The following is a 20,376-nucleotide window of genomic DNA, read 5'->3' as shown; positions in this document are numbered from 1 at the left end:
ATACATGAGGAAGAGAAGTGGCTGACTATTGTTAGGATACCCAGCCTAACAAAAATGGGCTTGCAATGTGCATGATGTTCGTTTGCAGTTATAATCCTAGCAGCCCGTTTCTGCAGCTTAAGTATGTCCACAACCTTGGCTGAATGACCCCACATGAGTAAACCATGGGAGATATGGCAGTGGAAAAGTGCATGATACACCATGACCAGATATACCTCTGTCACCTGTCCTCTCAGCTTGAGCAACAGAAAACAGATTCGGGACAGTCTCCTAGTCACCTGTTGCATGTGGCTTGCCCAGCTGAGTTTCGAATCCAATACAAAGCCCAACAGCTTCACAGGCTCCTGATCTTGAGGCAGACTTCGCGACAAGCTGCAGATGATGTTTTGTGTCTTGCTCTCGTTCAGTTGGATGCGATTGACCTGGAACCATGGATTTGAAGACCGCAGATGCTCTGCTGACATCTCCAACACCCGCTGAAGGTCAATGCCCGATGAGAGCAATGATGTGTCATCAGTGAAGAGAAGAGTGAGCCATTGTCGTCCAGGTCATTTATCATCATGATAAACAGGACTGGCCCCAGTATTGAACCCTGAGGCACCCCAAAACTCACAGGGAATGGACAGGAAGCAGCTCCTCCCAATGACACCACCTGAGTCACCATCTCCCAGTCAGATATGACTCCAAGATGTTTAGAGCAGAGTCCACAACATCATAGTAACGAAGCTTTTTGATAAGTATATGGTGGTCAACACAGTCAAAAGCTCTGCTCAAGTCACACAAGGTCAGTGCAAGGGACTCACCATCCTTGAACACTGAACCAATTTGCTCAGCCACTCGATTTACTGCATCAACAATTGACCTCCATCTGCGAAAACCGTACTAAATACTTGAGAAAAGGTTATTTATCTCAAAGAACTTCTCAAGTTGAGGCTTGATGACTGTTTCAACCACCTTTCCAAAGATTAGAGTTATGGTTATTGGCCTGAAGCTGTTCAAGCTCTTGTGATCACCCTTCTACACAGGAACGGCTCTTGAGGTCTTCAGAAAGTCAGGAAAGATGGCGGATCTCAGGCAGTTATTAACTGCTGCAGTGAGAGGTTCTGCAATAGCATCCACCACCTCACGTAGCATGAAAATGGACATTCCATACACGTCAGGGCTTCGGGATGGCTTGAAAGAGTGGACAATCTTAATCAGGGCAGGCAGAGTGATGGGGCAGAAGAAAGACAGCCAAGCATGCACTGGTGGAACTCGTGCAGCCAGAAGCTCAACTGGATCACCATCAACTGTAGGCAGATCTCGCACAATGCTGTTTACCAACTCGATGAAAAAATTGTTGAATTCATCAGGACTTGCAAAATCGAGCTGCATCCTTGGCAAGGACCGATGTGAATTTATGATATCCCATGCCGCCTTACAGTGATTTGGTGTATTGTCAATCCTTGCAGCCGTTGCCAGCTTTCTAGCCTGCTCAATATGCTTCTCATAGATAGACTTTACACGTCGGTATCTCTTCATGTCACCAGCACTGCCACCAGCACACCTATCCTTCAAAGCAAGCATAAGTCCCTTCAGCCTGACAAGATCATCAGTATACCACTCTTGATGACTTCTCATACGGCTCTGTCTCTTCTTTGGCTGCTGAGAGTGATACGGTTTGAGTTTTTCAGGGAAAAAGGAGTTGAATCTCTCCTGAAAAAAGTCTCAAACAAGCTGGAGTCACCAGGGCTCTGAAGTACTACATCCCAGGGGGTGCTGGCCATATCATTTCCAAAAAGAGTCAGTGTAGTCTCATTTACAGGCTTTGATCTGAAAATATAGTTTATATGCCATGTAGATGTTTCATCACTCACCATGAATGAGCCAGACATTGAAAAACTTGACACCAATGCAGAGTGGTCGTCACCATGCAGTTCAATTACTTTTGTGCTGCAAACATCCAGTTGAAAGATCACAGCAACATTTTCCAGGCAGGAGACTCCTCTGGTGGGCTAGGTGCAAGTGATGTACTCTGTACAGGCCAAGACATTTCAGAAGCTCGATAACATATCTTGCCTTTGAGTCATCACCAATAAAATTTACATTGAAATCACCAGCTACCACAATACTACATGTAGCGTGATGTCTATTAAGATAAGACAATAAACGTTCAAAAAGTTCACAAAAACTGTCAAAATTACCACTGGGAGATTGGTACAAAGAAACAATTATTATATGGTAAGTGGGCACTATCACAGCCACAACTTCCAAGTCAAGTTCTTTACAAAACACAGAAATATCAATTTCGGTGAAGTCAATGTCAATATCATTCCGAATGTAAATAGCAGAGCCAATACATCTGGTCACAGATGTTCCTGTTACTATTTCCAGATTTCGTTTATTTCTGCAAGCTTGGTCATAAACAACCATGCATAAGCAAGTAGGTTTACATGTAAGCACTTGCACATACTCATGCATCTACTGTAATCATACTCAACACTTAAAATAGCAAAAGGAACAGAAGATTTCAATGTCTTCTTTGATAAATAACATTTCAATTACAAGTTATAAACTGTCCAATTATTAATGATAAACAATAATCGTTGATAAAAATTATTTTGACGTGGATTAAAGTGGAATTATCAAGGGGTTAATGTATGATTGTTCTATTTAAAGCCTGAGGTTTAAGAGATATGATAGTGAGGTTCACCTTATAATAGCAGTGTTTGATTGGAAATGGTATTGCTATCCCTGTCTATCATTCAACAAAGCAGATAGCGTTATCTCTTTCTCGCTTTGCTCTGTTGCCAGATTGTCTTTTAACAATTTAGAATTAATTATTGATTAACAAAATTCTTAATTATAAAAATTCATTATTAAATTATTGAAAAATATAATTTCTTGCTTGATAAAATATAATTGAATATTTTTAACAAAAATGAACCGTTATTATAACATCAATAAACCTGTATCAGCTACCGTCTACTGGAGGAATTTACAAGACAGGCAACGTTGATCACTTAACTTTCTCCCCTGCTATTATAACGTGGACCTCACTATACCAACCGTTCAGTATCAAATAACTGATAAATGTCTACTCTAGTCGAGCAATTTCAATTTTCAGTGCTGAGCTCTTTTGTACACTTCTGTAAATTTTTATTACATAACTTAACCTAACTTTTGACTTATTGACAAAGTTTGAGAGTCTCAAAATATTAGTTCTGTATTGCGTTATTCATTATTTATATTAGCGTTATGTTTTTATATATTTTTCTTGCAGTGGATGCTAATGTAAGTTAAAACTTCAATATAATGGAAGAAAAAACAATTATACTGTTTATTTTAATAATAATAAACATTTATTAGTAAAAGATTTAGGGTTATAGTGAACTTGTCATGTTTCTTATAATTTAATATAGCAAAATTTTTTTAAAGAGTAGGCTATACAGTCTTGTATTTAAGACCTATCAATTACAGTCATGTGTATGAAGTATATTAATAAATAATAATTACTAAAAAATATATTAGACAAACGGACAAACCTTTACCTTATTTGAAATTTCTCGGTTGCTAAGGGTGATTTGATTTCTCATTAATTTTATAATTAAACCTTTTTTATCTGTAATTGATCAAATATTTATGATTAATGTTTGTAGAGCTCTCATACTGTTTTTCTTTGTAAGCTCACTAGAAGAAGTTTTTTTAGTAGGTCTATCTGTCCATTGTGCTCTACTACAAGCATTTAGTATGTCCGGATAGAAAGATTATTTTGGTTCTCTTTTAAAGGAAGATCTGTAAATTTCTCTGAATGGGTAGCCAGATATATGTATTTTGATTTACTGCCCTCTAAACTATATCTCTTTCTGTTTCTGTTTCAGTCTTGCTTTTTTCTATTGGCACTTTGCACATCCTTGCTTTATCAATAATTAATTCATATTGTAGGCTAAGCTTATAGTTCGTTTAGTTGGGTAACTAAACAAAATAATTAGCTTTTACTTTAATAGAAGAGTAGAATTCTACACTATTAAATTTTTATTTGTTCTGAAATATTATTTCAGATTTTTAATTTTATCGCAACCCAGTTGGAAAGAAGCCCAGTTTTATCAGTGTTTGATGAGGCAACGTGTAAGCATTTTAAACTAAAACTATCAGATAAAAAATCCTCTTCCATTTGAATTCACTTTCGAGGCAGCATAATCTCAAATGAAACCTGAGTCTAAGTTATGACTAAATGAAATGTCCAAATAGCTATATTCCAACTTTCTTCATGTTAGAAATATTTTATCTTAGGCTTAATATCTTGCTTTCCGAAACTCAACATTCACATTGTCACGTAAGCTATAGTGAAGATGATATTTGTTTTTAATTTGTAAACAAGAATAGTTTAGAGTGCAGGCAGCCGAGATGAGATTTCTCTAAAGAACCAAGGGATGTGACAGAAGAGATTTCAGGAATAAAGATATTAGGAAAGAATTGAACATCTGCAGCATGAAAGAGTTAAGGAGAATCGGCATCAATGGAGGGAGCATGTTCAAAGAATGTCAGCTGAAAGAATACCATTTAAAGTTTATAATTATCAGCCAGTAGGCAAAAGAGATGTTGACGACCACGCAAGCGATGGCAATAATAGGATTTTTTATGTTCATTTGAATAATTGGCTAGATATAAATCGGAACAGGTTAAAGCCTAATCCTGGTTTGTAAGAAAAAGACAAAAATAGTCACATTTAAAACTGCATAACATTCTTTAAGATTTTTTTTAGGGCTGGAAACATTTCCATCATTATTATATTATGGTGAAGAATTGATCAACCACCAAAATTATTTCGTTGATTTTGAATGCTTTCATAACAATATTCTACTCTTCCAGTGTCTGATTTCATTATTGGCTGATGTGATTTTCTCGACCCCAAAAACTTATTAACCACATTATATGGTGAAGTCATCTGCTCTTCACTTACACCATAGTCCCAACTACTTAGTTTTCATTTCCACGACACTATTAATATTTTTAACGAATTCTTTATCAAATAAATTATAGTCCTGCAAACCCTATTTTGCAGCATTGCTCTTATGGAGTTCAGCGCTGCCAGATTTTACAGAATCCAGAGAGCCTGCAAAATAATTGTGTGAGAGAAAGAATAAAAAAGAGAGCTTATGCCTTTTTGATAGAATCAGCATAAACACTTGATGCTCCTATAGAAAACTATTGAAATATCGTTGGCCATATTATGCATAAAGTTGGCTAGACTGTATCAGCTGTCCAGGTTATCGGTTGTTTCGCGTCTGTCGCTCTGTTCCTGTAACCTGCTTGTGGAAGATGGAATAAACGGAATAGTGCCCAGCATTAAAACGTTTTCAAGTTATTTATTCATCGACGTACCGTACTCCTAAATATTACAGACCATAAAGCCACGCGTTGCAAACTTCGGTTTGCAAGAATTATGGTAATCTTTTTTCTGTTTTTTCAATACACAACTACTTCGGGTATAATTCCATTCTCGAACATTAATATTGAGTGATAATGCATGTGATTAGTATTGGAGAAACGGCCGGGCCGGGCCCTCGAATAGCTCTTTGAAGTTAAATCAATTTAATGTAATTATTTTTTGTCAGCAGACGGACCAATAATGCGGTGGAACTGGAATTGGACAGAGTTTTGTGGCACAAGCGACGGCTTCGTGACATGGGATTCGCAGCTGGGGGATGTGGGCATGTGTTGTCAGGCCCTGTGCCTGCATATGCCCGCTCTCTTCCTCTTGGCCATGCTCTCGTCGCACTACTGTGGCAAGCAAGCTGGCTGGGTTGTGCGCTCCACCACTGAGATCTGCGTTCTGCGCATTCGCTGTGCCATAGCCATCCTTCTTGCATTCACGCCTATCGTTCGCAGTCTGGTTGAACTCAATGACTTCCATTTCACTCTCTACCCTGTCAACCACACACTCGTGGCTGTTGAGAGCTTCTCTTGGCTTGTACATTCCATGTATATTCATGCACTTCGTCACAGGTGAGTAAAATCATAGAGAAAAGAGAGCATAAGAAGATATCCAATGGTATATAGCATTTATGTTCCAATTTTCACGGTTAAGCTATTTTTCGTGAAGTTATTTGAAGCTGGTAGTTTCTTATTCTGTGCCGTTCATTCACTCATCCGGCCCAAAACAGTAATAACAGACATTAGTCGATAATAATTGGCTTGAGTTAACAAGAAATTGCTTGAAATTTGGAACCATTCATTACATCCAATGGCCGTTTCAACACTAATCAATTTCTCGCCGACACGACATAATGTAGCTAAATTAGGTTTGGGTATCGAAAATCAGCCAATCGGAGAACATTCTGTCCTGTTCTGTTGTGTCGACGACAAATCGTTAGTTTTGGATAGATATATTGATTGATGATTCTAGTGTGTGAGTGATGGATCTTATAAGAATTAATTCCATAAACTCTATATTGGCCGTTTATACTTACCAATTTCTCGCTGACACGATAGAATGTAGATAAATTAGGTTTGGGGTATCGACAATCAACCAATCGGAGAGCATTCTGTCGTGTCGACGAGAAATCGGTTTGTATGAAAATGGCCAATATAGAGTTTATGGGATTTATTTTTATAAGATCCATCACTCACATACACATCAATCAATATATCTATCCAAAACCAACGATTTCTCGTCGACATAACAGAATAGGACAGAATTATCCCCGATTGGCTGATTATCGATACCCCAACCCTATTTAGCTACATTCTTTCGTGTCGGCGAGATATTGATTAGTGTTGGAACGGCCATTAGATCTTTAGATGTAATGAATGAATGAATCTATTTATTTGTCAAGAAAATACAAAAAAACATGCTAATGCACTAAACTAAAGAACATACATAAAAATTTTTCTAATGACAATATTTTCTAATTTCTAATATTTGACAATATGACAATAAATTACAATATTTTCAGTATTTTCTAATGACAATGATAAATCAAGGGTTGAATTTGATGTTGATGTTTTTGACAGGTTGGGTCCTTCATTGCGAGGGCCGACAGCTATGAACGTGGTGTTGACGCTGAACTATTCTCTGGCCCTGATGACGCTGCGGTCGCAGTCGCTGCTCCACATGTGGGCGGCTCCCATGGCTTTCGCCATTGTCCGAGTTGTACTGCAAACCACATACATCATCACCCTGATGCCTTCCTCTTCAGCCGCTGGTCCTGGTGGCTACATACCATCAATCGCCAATCTTCAGGTATCCGTTCATTTGTATTCATGTCTATATTAATATTTACCGTATATTTAATGCGATTTCTATTTCCCAGGAATGTTTAATGCAATATTCATTTAATTCAATAATTTTTTTTATATTTTTAGTTCATGCTATTTCCATTTCCCAGAAATATCTAGACTCTGTGTATGTACAAGTGTATATGCTAGATGGTTTAGGTTTCACGTGAAATAATGGTTCTTTGTGATGAACAGTAAAGCTTTAATTTGTGTCAAATTTTATATGATGTCTACTCGATAAGTTCTTGATAAAATCAATAATTGATGTTTATAAGGAAAGTGTGGTGTATTAGACTGGCCACTAACGGTAAGACATGGACGGTATAGATAGCGCCTCAGCAGCTGCCATTATCTACGCTAAAATCTAACAAGTTATTATTACTTACTTACTGTCATTCATATCTAATTAGATATTTAGCCGCACCAACAAAGCCCCTCCACCTCTCTCGATTGTCCGAGTCCTCGTTTGCTCCAATTCTCTCAATATCGACCTTCACTTGACTCCTCCATTTACGTCGTGGTCTTCCTCTTGTCGTCCTTACTGATTTCTTTCCAACACTTGATTGAGATTGCTGTTATTATTACTTGTTATAATAAATTATTATTATTAGTACACTGTAACTTGTCTATTGCGGTATCGGCCGTAGCGTCAACAGGGATATAACGTTATTTATTCATAGGTCCCGCCAAACTATGAGTAAATTGATGATTTACATTGTGAAAACCTCTGATCTATCGTCAATAAATTATAAAACCTTTTATATAACGTCAAGAAAATTGTACCGAGAAGGCAACGTAGCCTGACGGAGAAAGTTTAGTCGGAAAGATTAAGTCATACCGGTACATATATATGTATTTCCTAAATTACCTTTATTAGAAGTGTGGTTTTCATATATTAACTTCGTGTTAACATTAATTTTCCCTGGGTTTAAAATTAAAATTTTGAAACCTCTTCTATAGTGTCACTCTGATATAGCGTCATTAAATGTGTGGTCCCTTAAATGACGCTATAACCAAGTTTCACTGTAATTATTGTTTATAGTATAACAAGTATAATTGTAAAAAACTGTGATGTCTTGAATAGTTTATGAAATGAGTTGAATTTGCAGGCAACGGAATCTTCACCACTGCTGCACGCGTACAGCAGGTTTCGCGAGGACATGGACCCAGGCTACTTGGGGGTGGCGATCGAAGGTTGGGGGTGGATGTCGCAGCTGTTGCTGTCGTGGGCGGGGCCCCTCATGGAGAAGGGGGCCGTGGGTGACATCCACACGCCCGATGACCTCTACGATCTGCCCGTGTCGCTGTCCGCCTCTCATCTGCATGACCAACTCGAAACCTCGTTCACTGATCGATCGCTCTTCAAAGCGTTACACAGGTCACTCTCCACTCCGTTTGAAGTTTATGAGTTCTGTAGCTCAGATGATGCGTCAAACATATATTGTACTAAATTTAGTCATTCCTATACTATACATAGTTGGAAATATGATGTCCTATAGTGAGGTTCGCGTTATAATGGCAGTGGAAAAGATAGGACAATAGCGTTGCCGTGTCTCTGCGTTACACTGTCTTCTATAGTAGATTCCGGTATATCTGATGTGATATTAATTGTTCATTCTTGTTAATAATTAGTAGTTCTGTGAACAGTAGACCTCACGCAATATTCTCATCCACAAGTACTTGATTGAAACTATAGACCTTATGGAAATGCAGCAATAGACTGGCTTCTCCACACATCTGTGTAATCACTTGTCAGCTGATTTATGATGAATAATTCTATAGTCTGATTTTTACTCTAATATTGGCGTATGAAGGAGGCTTCTTTTTCCTTTATATTATTCTTGAAATGAAAAATTTCCAAAAAAAACCTTGTATATACGTCGACGCGCAATTGAAAAAGGAACATACCTGTAAAATTTCATGAAAATCTATCACCGAGTTTCGCTCGAAATGCGCAACATATAAACATTTAAACATTAAGAGAAATGCCAAACCGTCGACTTGAATCTTAGACCTCACTTCGCTCGGTCAATTATCAATTATATTTTTTTCGTCAAGAAAGTATATTTTCAATTATACATTTTCATGATTGAGATTGAATATTTTGGTAATTTATTATACTAGTAGTTCTGTGAACAGTAGACCTTGTGCAGTTATAAAACACAGTCTCCTCTAATACTCTCCATCAGAGTAAATTCTGTAGTGTCGGCAAGATATCGGTGTGCAAACGAATAATGGCTGTTTGGGTTGTTGTATCGACAATGCTAATAATTTGATGTAAACATATATGCTACTATCATCAAAAGCTTACCGAGTTGAAAGCAGAGAAAAGTCTGGAGAAAATACTATGCTATTTCAATTTATCAATTGCATGCCTCACTGCATGCAGTTAATAGTCAACACAACAGCTGTTTTTCACTAAGTTACATTGAGATATTGAATTGCATGCGTCATTGCATGCGATTTATAATCCACTCGACATCTGATTTATGATGAATAATTCTATAGTCAGATCTTTACTCTAATATTGGCGTATGAAGGAGCCTCCTTTTCCTTTTATATTATCCTTGAAATGCAAAATTTCCAATAACCTTGTATATACGTCGACGCGCAATTTAAAAAGGAACATACCTGTCAAATTTCATAAAAATATATTACGGCGTTTCGCCGTAAATGCGGAACATAAAAACATAAAGAGAAATGCAAAACCGTCGACTTGAATCTTGGACCTCACTTCGCTCGGTCAATTACTACATGGTTTGAAAATAATCTGGCAACGTCGAGTAACTAGAAAAGAATAGCATTATCTGTTTTGTCCAATGATAGTCAAGGTCAGCAACACCAATGCTAATCAAGTGCTGCATTTATAACGTTGACCTCACTATAGGGCATCATAATCCCAACTATGTATAGTTTGTATAGAAATGACTGAATTTAGGACAGAAATTATATGTTTGACGCGTCATCTGAACTACAAACTGATTAACTCCTAACTTTAAGTTTAAAGTACCGTATGCTTAAAGATTAACTTTTAGCATAAAGATGATTTATTTACCGAGGTTGGTTATTGGCCTTTTTTCATTTTTATCAATCAATTCTTATTGTAATTATTGAAATGATTTATTCAATTTGTACTAAATATCCACATAATTTAGACATAGCTACATAGACCAAACATAGTTTCGGTTTCCACACCATTATGAATCTCCATCAAACAATACAGAAAGTTGAAGCAATTTTTATTTACAAACAAATTATATTCAAAGTCCAATTAACAATAAATGTATATGCGTACAGACTTGAGCGCCACGAACAGGCACATTTCACTTTTCATCAGCTGATGCTAGGCTTATTATACTCATGTATAGGCTTATTAGGCATGTATACATGGCTAATTATACATTGGCTTATTATACATGTATAGAAACCTTTCTGTTTCTGTACAAATACAGATATCATCTGATGAAAATTGAGATGCGCGTGCTCAAGTCTGTATGCAGCTTTATACTTATCTTTTTTTTATGTCTGGAAATTACATTAAGGGGATTTTCAAATATATTTTCAGATGCTATTGGAAAGAGTTTTACGGAATTGGAATATTGAAGTTTGTGGCCGATGTTTCTGGATTTCTCGGACCGCTTCTGCTCAATAGACTCGTCCTATTTGTTGAAAATAGGAATGAGCCTATCCACTATGGCTACTTGTATGCGGCTGGTCTTTTCATGTCATCTTTGACAGGTAAGATTACTGATTCATTTTGAAAAGTTTCTTGGAAAGTGTGTTAATCCGGATAAAATGTAGGCTACTTATGTAATATTACTTTGTCATTTGATACTTCTCTCAGTCTTGGAGCTAGTTAAATAATTCTAATTCATTGAGCTACGGTAACTATTTAGTTGTTAATTACTCTTTCTGTTTGTTGATTTAAAATTGATCCTGATTGAAATAGATTTTATATTATCGATTTCTTTTTTTGCAGTTGCTTTTTGCACAACCCATTTTAACTTCCTCATGGGAAAAGTTGGAATGAAGATTCGAGGATCCCTCATCACAACAGTATACAAAAAAACGTTGAAGCTCAATTCTATTTCTTTATCGGAATTCAGGTAAATGACTTCGATTGAAGAGTGCTGTAAGAATGATTCAAAGTTAATTTAGTCGTGTCTGTGCTCCATTATATACCTCATTAATTCATAGAGATGTCTATTTGTCTCATTTGCATGTGTTCAGACGGTGTAAAGATGATTTCGGAGCTATTGTTTTCTGTTGGTTGTCTATGATTTTCTTTTTTACAATCAACTACGTTTTACTACTATTTATTTTTTGAGAAGCTCATATTTTTCTATTGTTTTGTTGGTTGTCTATGAGTTTCTTTTTTACAATCAACTACGTTTTTATATAATTTATTTTTTGAAAAGCTCATAGTTTTCTATTGAGGCTGTTAACAATCTATAATTACATATGACAAACTCATCAATAAATTTATATGTTTAGAATATCATGATATTCTTCCTAATGGAATAATTATTTTAAAAATTCTCCCAAAGCACTTCTCACTATGACAACTTTACACAACAACATTAAATCTGTTCTATGATGAAAATATTTAATTACAGTATAAAAATATAACAATTTACTTGGAATTGTTCCACGAAATTATAATACAATATTGTATTTTCAGTTATAGAGTAGTTTTGTAGCAAAACATATTGTATCAATCAAATCATTGTGGCTGAGTTGTTTTAGTTTATTGAATGAAAGATAAACAATGATCATCCAATAAAAAGATCATTCCTTAGTCAGTAAAAAAGTTTTTTTATTAGCTTCGAATCCTAATTTGTTAAATTTATTACACATTACAGTATTCTGAAACTATTACTTTTGTTTATTAAAATGTGTAATTTCATTCTTTTCCAGTATTGGAGAGATCGTCAACTTTATGAGTACAGATACGGATCGTATTGTTGGTGCTTGTCCAAGCTTTCATGCGTTTTGGAGTATTCCATTTCAAGTATGGTACATACTTATAAGTATTATATAAATTTATCTCCTATTTCCAATTTCTATTCATCCTTCAAGTTCATTCCTTATATTTTATTCAGTGAATGAAGAACAACTGACCCGTGAATTTGTGAAAAATTTAATTCATACGAACAACAAAGCTGTAGCTATTTTTGTGTTTAATAAGAAGCGACATGCATTGTATGTTTTTTCTGCTTGAATAGCCGTAGCTTATAATGACATACAGCTCCTGCCCCTGGTAGAGGGCCATAAAACTTCAACACTTCAAACGCTAACCGTTCTATTGAATGAAAAAGACTAAGAAATTGTCAAAAAACCACTGATTTATTGATAATTAGAAAGACCGGTCTCGGTTATTACACCATTGTCAATCTCTGATAAACTCAGTGGTTTTTTGACAATTTCTTAGTCTTTTTCATTCAATATGAATAATTACCACAATATCATCTACACAAAAAGTGAAAAAAAACTAACCGTTCTAATTTTTTTTTTTAAATCAAGTTTATATATCTCAAATCTACAAAAACTAAGCATCATCATGTAATGATAAACAATTATATTATATATTTTGGAGAATCAATAGATTGTTTTCAAATAATGATTTATAATTTAGTTTCTTAGATTTTAAGTTTCCAATTATATATAGTCTGTGCAATTCTTAGATTGCAGCAATGCTCTTATAAAGTACAGTGCTGCCAGATTTCACAGAAGCCAGAAAGCCTGTGAGTTGATTGTGTACGAGGAAGACTAAAAAGGAGAGTCTAGGTCATTTTGATAGAATCAGAATTAAAACTGTAACAGGGTGCTCCTATTCACGTAAGTAATAACAACCCTGTGCTGCAAACTGAGTTTTGCACGGACTAAAATTTCTATGATATTGCAGAGAATTCATCTATGCACACATCTACAGTTGATGGCTAACAACATACCAACTTGTCGTCATCTGTATATCAGACTGATCTAGTCATTTTGTTACAAGTAAATAAATTGCAATTTATTACTCTGAGTATGTTGAGAAACACCTTCAACAAAGCCAATGAAGAATTATTGATATTTTCAATATATTGAAGCTAGATGGTATGAAATGACTAAGCCATCGGTCATCGTCATTTCAAACCAACTGGAATAGAGTTAAGCTCACAATAATTGAAACTTTTTCCGTTAGAGATGGTACCAAATAATTATCGATTCTGTGCATCGCGAATGTTTATATTTTGGAGCCGATTTATTGAATTTATGTCTATACTGCATTTCAATCCATTTATCCTCCACAGGTTGACTAAGGGAGAGGATGGAAAATTTTAAATGTACTATAGCTTACTAATAACTAACCTTCTAGAAAAAACTAAACAATTCCTACGTTAGATTTTAATAATAATGTTTTTTACATACAATAAGTATTGAAATTCGCCTTAATATCGTAATTAAACTCAGTTATTTTTGTTTCAGCTAGCCGTGACTCTCTATCTGTTATTTCGACAAGTTGGAATATCATTTCTTGCTGGCCTAATTTTCAGCATAGTTTTGATACCAATCAACAAATGCATTGCTTCTTGGATTGGTAAGTTGGAAATCTTATGAAAATGAATATTTGTATGAGTTAAGTTAGTGTGCTGGAAGATTCTCCAAATCTTCGCCTAATCTCTTCTCACATCTTTTCAGAATTTTTGTTCTTTAAATTTTGTATTTCTGAAATTTCTTTGCCACTGCAATTCTCTTGTTACTGTATCAATAATAAATTATATTCATGTGTTTTTTTTTAGGAAACCTGAGCAAGAAAATGATGGATGAGAAAGATAAAAGGGTGAAAATGTCCGCCGAAGCTTTGCGGGGGATTAAAGTTATAAAAATGCATGTCTGGGAGGCATATTTTGTCGAAAAAATAATGGGTAAGTTTCGATTTTTATATATTTGGGAAGCAATTAGCTTCGTAGTCGCGCTGATAAGATAAGTTGACCTCCATGCGCCTGCTACTCCTGTTGTAAGGGTAACCACTTCAAGAGTCCAACTCCTCTAAGAACCATTCATGAGTTTAAAAATCGCTTTCCGGTGGTTCGGAACCCACCTAAAGCTGTAGGTCCACTCATCTCTCATCATCATCCGTCTCATTACCCACGCAATCAATTTTAAGCTTTTCTACTAAATACAACACTTCTCTTGTATATACTAAACTTCTCTTGCCTTTTTAAAACTATCACTAAACTTCTCTTGTCATATGAAAGAGTTAGAATATCAAAGAGCTTTGCTGTTTGCTGATGACACTTCGCTCATCTTTAGAAATTCTTCATTGGATGGTTTGGAAGTAGATGCTTTCACTGGAGTCTAGTCAATTGTTCAATTCCTGAGTCAGAGACAATTGAAAACAAAAAGTAAAAAATGTCAATTCCTTTAATTCAAAAGTAAATATAATTTAATAGAGGCTAGAGCAATAAACGTGTTTGTAGAGGATAATGAATTGGACCAAGAAGAAATAGTAGCGTTCGTGGGAGTTGTATTGAATAGGAAATTTACATGGCATCTTTACATTGAGAAGATATGTAATAAAATTTCATTTGGGATATGTACGAAACAGAGCTGATTTTCATATACAGTAGAACTCCAATCATCCGAATTAATGGGGACCGGGACCCATAACCTCATAACGATTCACCCTGGCTTGGCCCGCGCTTCCTTCTCTTGTTGCCAACTGAATGAATGAATCATAACCAACATACAACAATTCGGAAAATCGGAGTTTTTTTATTAAATTGCCATTACAGAGAAAAAAAGCTACGTTTTGATATTGCACTATTTTTTATCGAATTAAATGAAAGAAACATGATATTTTCACATGTTTTAAATATAAATAGAATGTACTTATGTACAAGTTTAGAAATAAAAATCATTTTTTTTAAACATCTCCATCAATGTAAGTTATTTTGCGGTCTTCATCCTTTTCCGTGTTGTGTCTACACTGACTTCGTGAAGGGAAGGACGATAGTGAGCGAAACACTGGCTTCGTGGGGGGAAGAATAATAGCGCACTTGGACTTTTTTGGACAAATTTTTTTCTGAAAGTGATTCGGATAGTCGGAGTTCGGATAATTGGAGTTCTACTGTAATGACTCACAATAGTAGATTATTTGAACAAAAACCAGATTATATTGGAAGGAAATTTTATAACAGATTACCACAACTACATAAAAGTAATGATGATTTACAATTCTTCAAAAAACATTTGAAGAAATATATTGATTAGTTGATAGATTAGTCTAGTTTATAGTATAGTGTACAAGAGTTCCTTTCAAACCAGGACTAGGTTTGATGTACTGAGTGTTGAATCATGTTATCTTGGTGTTGATTATATATTATGTAAAATTTTAATAAATCTCTAATAAATAAATAAAAGTTTCGTCAAGTTCAAAGGTAATCTTACTTCGACGATTCGATACTGTGCAGGATTATTCTATTATATTAACGTACATAACGATCGGGAAGTAAGATGGAAATAATCTGAGTTTCGACTGTTGAATGACTGACTGAACATTTAATCTTCAGAATTGGATTTTCTACAATTTTAATATTCGAAATATTCAGACTTATCAATTAAAAAATTCAAGTGATCCTTAACATTCAACATTTTCATGATATTTCAGGCCAGAATACAATTTAACATTTTTACTATTTCGAAGTAAGCAATGAGCTTGTGAAGTTTCTCTGGTTCCTCTAAAACCAAAATGTATTCAGTTTAGCAAACTATTGAAATTGATAATTTGGTTGGAAAACTGTAATTTTCAAATGTTGTTGGATGAAAAAATGTAGGTTAGCTTGAGGGAATCCGATATAGAATGTTGAAACATTGTTATGTAATCAATGAAAATTATTTTTAGACTATATTTTTACAGGCATCAGTAATGAATAAATTAAACAAAAACTATGATTTTATAAATTGGTTGACTGCAATAATAATGTTGTAGATGTTATGTATTGTTATGAATGAAAAATATTGTTAACAGGAATCAGAAATAAAGAAATGAAATACTTGAAAGGGCGTAAATACCTGGATGCGATGTGCGTTTACTTTTGGGCCACAACTCCAGTTCTTATTGCTCTTCTCACGTTCACTGTCTACACGTTGCTTGGACACAAGTTGAATGCAGCAACTGTAAGTTCAACATGCATTGGAATAATTCATTTATTTGATAAATCTCATTCAAACTCTTATTTCAGCATTATCATATTGCTTTGTTTCAACCTAAAATTTCATGAACAATGGACGTTATCTTATAACATTAAATTCTGCAACAAAAATTACAATAATGTTTGAAAGTTTTTGGTAGTCATGTATGGAGTCCGAATTGTATACAAATGTAACAGAACATTTGAGTTGACAATAAGGAATTCAATATATTATCAATCATAAGTAATTAGTTGAAAATTGTTACAAATGTATATTCAATGATTGTAAGACAATAACATTTATCAAGTACCCTAGTTATTTTGTTAAATCATAACTAGTTTTAACTTTATAGTCATTTTCAAGTATGAAGTGATTTTATACTTGAAAATAGCTCTAATGAGTTGATACTAGTTGTAATTTGATGAAATAAAAGGGGTACTTGATATCGTTTATAGTGTTTCAATAATTTCAGTAACCCTAGAGGGGAACGTGAGTATCTTCAATGATGTAGGAAGTTATGATAAAATGATGTACATTTATTTAAGTCCATGGTTTTTTATATTTGTAACATTCCATTGTGTTTTATTTGTTTCGTAATTCTTTGTAATTTTTTTGTCTTGTTTTGTGTGTTTTTAATAAATTGAAATTGAATTGAATTAAATTTATTCAATATCAATGACTTTCGATTGAGAATCTTTTAACATTATCACTAATAAATTGATAGTCGTAAGACTTGAATGGTGTAAACTGCAAAGGAGATCCAACAAAGATTTGAATTTGTCACCAGGTATTCACCAGTATTGCTCTTTTCAACATGCTCATCAGTCCATTGAATGCATTCCCATGGGTTTTGAATGGCCTTACAGAAGCTTGGGTTTCATTACAACGAATTCAGAAGCTTGTGGAGGTGAGTAACTAATCAAATTTGCAAATTAGAATTCCTCAGGTCATGATTTTATAAGCCACTTGAACCTAGTACAACATTTTTACGGGTTGCAGTCTTCTGTGTAAGTTTCGATCCAGATATCTGAATGTATTATGCAAATGAATGGTATATTCAAAGTATCTTTACATTGTAACTATGAGTGGTTAGACATATTTTATATTATAACTATTATTATAGGACTATTCCGTATTATCACGAGTCTAATTACGAGTAATAATGACGATAGTTTTAATATAATATACATTTGCTTAGGATAGATTAATACTGGTTTTCCAAGAATCCATGAATTACTCTTTCAAAATGTTATTGAATTGTTGATTGCTTTCTCAATCAGTTTTCTTATTCAATTCTCAAATCTAATTCTTATTCAATGAAGCTCTTGTATGTGTTGTGCTCTTTTTGCTATTAAACATGGTTGTCGCAAAAAAAAACTCCACGTCTCGATTGAAGCATTATTCTGAGAAGGATCATCATTATTTTTGAGACATCAACCAATCTAAATTTCGTAGATGTTTAAATGGAAATTCATGGTGATATTCAAGTTTTTTCTTGGATAATAGTAGAAGATAATAATTTGAATTTGAGCTACCCGATTAAAGCTTCCAAGTGAATATCGAATATCTTCAAGGCTTTGATCAATAGCTATTTCAGTTTCAAATTATTCTAATTTATATTTTTATTGGCAGAAAAAAGAACAAGAACTGAGTGAGTACTACAGTGATATGCCTACTGTTGAGTCAGTGAGTGAAGGAGCGTTAGCAGTTCATGGTGGTCATTTTCATTGGGGAACTGGAAATTTCCAGCTATCTTCCATCAACCTGGCTGCTATCAAGGTAATAACTAACATTAAAAACCATTGCAGTTAGAGTTGTATTTGGTTTTATTCTCAATCGTTAATTATTTAAAAAATGGAAATGTGAGGTTTCAAAGAGAAAAACATTTAGAAAACATGAAGAAATATATAATAAGCTACCATTCCCCCTAGAAAAGTAAATGATTTTCCAAAACTATGAGAACAAACCCTATAATTGATTACACTTAGCCAATGTACTGGAATAAATTCTTAATTGGATACTTACTTTACTTTACTTTATGTGGCTCTACAGTCCTGGGTGGACTTTGGCCTCCTCTACATAATGCCTCCAAACTTCTCTCACCTGGGCTCTTCGTCGCCAGTCTGCCACTCCTAGCACCCGAAGATCGCCCAGGACGTCATTCAGCCATCTCCTCCTTGGTCTTCCTCTTCTCCTTGTCCCCATCATCAACTCATCCATCATCTTCAATGGGACTCTCTCTTCACCCATCCTTGCCACATGAACCAGCCATTCTATACGTTTTGCCTTTATGGACCGTACAATGTTTTCTTGCCCAATGGCTTCATCAATCTCACTATTATACCTGGCTCTCCAATTTCCACCATCCTATTTTGGTCCCCAAATCCTTCTGAACATTTTTCTTTCAAATGAGCTCAGTGCTCTCTCATCCTTGCTCAAAATTGTCCATGCCTCCGATCCGTATGTCACAACCGGCTTTATTAACGTCCTGTACATTTTTTCTTTTGTTTTACGCGAAATGAGTCTGCTCTTGAACATTTTCTGGTTTGCATAATATGCACGGTTGCCCATCATGATCCTGTCATATATTTCATTACTCGTTCTATTATCACCTGTTAGCATTACTCCAAGGTATTTGAACTTACTAACGCCTTCTATTTCACAACCATCTGATATTTTCAAGTTATTTACCTGTCTCCTCTGCTCGTTTGCTGACATTCTCATGTACTTTGTTTTTTCAATGTTTATTTCCAGACCCACACTTCCAGCCTCATCCCTCACTGTACAGAAAAGTTCTTTTATATTCTCTTTATTTCTTGTAACTAACACAACATCGTCCGCATAGGTCAGAACCTGACAGATTCTATTTACTATTGTGCCTCTCAGTCCCAGCTTCCGAATTACTGTTTCCAACACCAGATTGAAGAGTGTAGCTGAAAGTGCGTCTCCTTGTCTAACACCGGTTGTAACATTAAACGTCCGACTCATCTTGGTACCGATTTTAACTTGAGCCGTTGTGCCATCCATTGTCAAGTTTATGAGATTGATCAACTTTCTAGGGATTCCGAACTCAAGAAGGATTCTCGTCATGCTGCCTCTCTTAACACTATCAAAAGCTTGGCGAAAGTCCACAAACAGCATATGCAGATCTGTGTTAAACTCAAAACACTTCTCCATAATCTGCTTCATTGTAAATATCTGATCTGTTGTACCTCTCCCTGGCCTGAAGCCGCACTGATGATCGCCAATTATTTCTTCAGCATACACCCCTAGTCGCCTCAACACCAGGGCAGAAAAAAGTTTGTATGACGTGCAGAGTAGCGTAATACCTCTGCAATTATTACAATTCATTTTATCACTTTTTTTAGTATGGGGCATATCACACCACTTGTCCACTCTTCAGGCTTCTTCTCTTGCTCCCATATCCATGTTATCAATGCATGCAGAGCTCTCACTATCTTATCTCCACCAAATTTTATTAGCTCGGCAGGTATTGAATCTCCCCCAGGCGCTTTATTATTTTTAATTTTTTTTATAATTTCTGCCACTTCTTCATAGCTTGGGGGAGGGATCAAGGGTTCTGCACTGGCATATGTCAATTGTTCTTGCTCATCATCCCCCTCTCGGTTCAAGACATCCCTAAAGTGCTCTGCCCATCTATCCATTATATCATTTTCTTCTCCTAGTACTTTTCCATCACGGCTTTTACAGGCTATTAAATTAGGCTGGAAACCTTTTTTCATTCTTTTGACTGCCTGATAAAATTTCCTGCTTTCATTTTGTTCATTCATTATTTCTATATTATTGATGAGCCTCATAACCACTTTTTATTCAAAATAGGAGAAACCGATTCTGGTTGTTTCATAATGAAAAATCTCATGTAACTTCTTTTATGTTGTAGCAACCCAAACTTGCTATTAATCTATTAAACTGTTT

At 35.2% G+C, this 20,376-nt stretch overlaps 1 protein-coding gene across 2 annotated transcripts in view; it reads left to right on the top strand.

Moving 5' to 3' along the window:
- The first annotated feature begins 3,153 nt into the window (after positions 1-3,153).
- The window catches only part of LOC111055446 (multidrug resistance-associated protein 7), a 40,665-nt gene continuing 23,442 nt past the window's right edge, over positions 3,154-20,376 (top strand). Inside the window, exons 1-12 of one of the 2 annotated variants that reach the window (XM_039427831.1) lie at positions 3,154-3,273; positions 5,601-5,988; positions 6,997-7,225; positions 8,370-8,638; positions 10,826-10,998; positions 11,240-11,366; positions 12,178-12,271; positions 13,732-13,843; positions 14,046-14,171; positions 16,277-16,425; positions 17,228-17,347; positions 18,073-18,219. In XM_039427831.1, coding sequence (XP_039283765.1) covers positions 5,612-5,988; positions 6,997-7,225; positions 8,370-8,638; positions 10,826-10,998; positions 11,240-11,366; positions 12,178-12,271; positions 13,732-13,843; positions 14,046-14,171; positions 16,277-16,425; positions 17,228-17,347; positions 18,073-18,219 — 1,923 coding nt within the window. In that variant the 5' untranslated portion in view covers positions 3,154-3,273; positions 5,601-5,611. Of the gene's footprint in view, positions 3,274-5,597; positions 5,989-6,996; positions 7,226-8,369; positions 8,639-10,825; positions 10,999-11,239; positions 11,367-12,177; positions 12,272-13,731; positions 13,844-14,045; positions 14,172-16,276; positions 16,426-17,227; positions 17,348-18,072; positions 18,220-20,376 lie in introns of both variants that reach the window. The other variant, XM_039427829.1, reaches the window with a different exon arrangement.

The sequence above is a fragment of the Nilaparvata lugens genome, chromosome 5 (genome assembly GCF_014356525.2).
Source record: "Nilaparvata lugens isolate BPH chromosome 5, ASM1435652v1, whole genome shotgun sequence".
Lineage (NCBI taxonomy): Eukaryota > Metazoa > Arthropoda > Insecta > Hemiptera > Delphacidae > Nilaparvata > Nilaparvata lugens.
The sequence above is the reverse complement of the archived record's forward strand: the minus strand, read 5'-3'. Positions and strand labels throughout refer to the sequence as shown.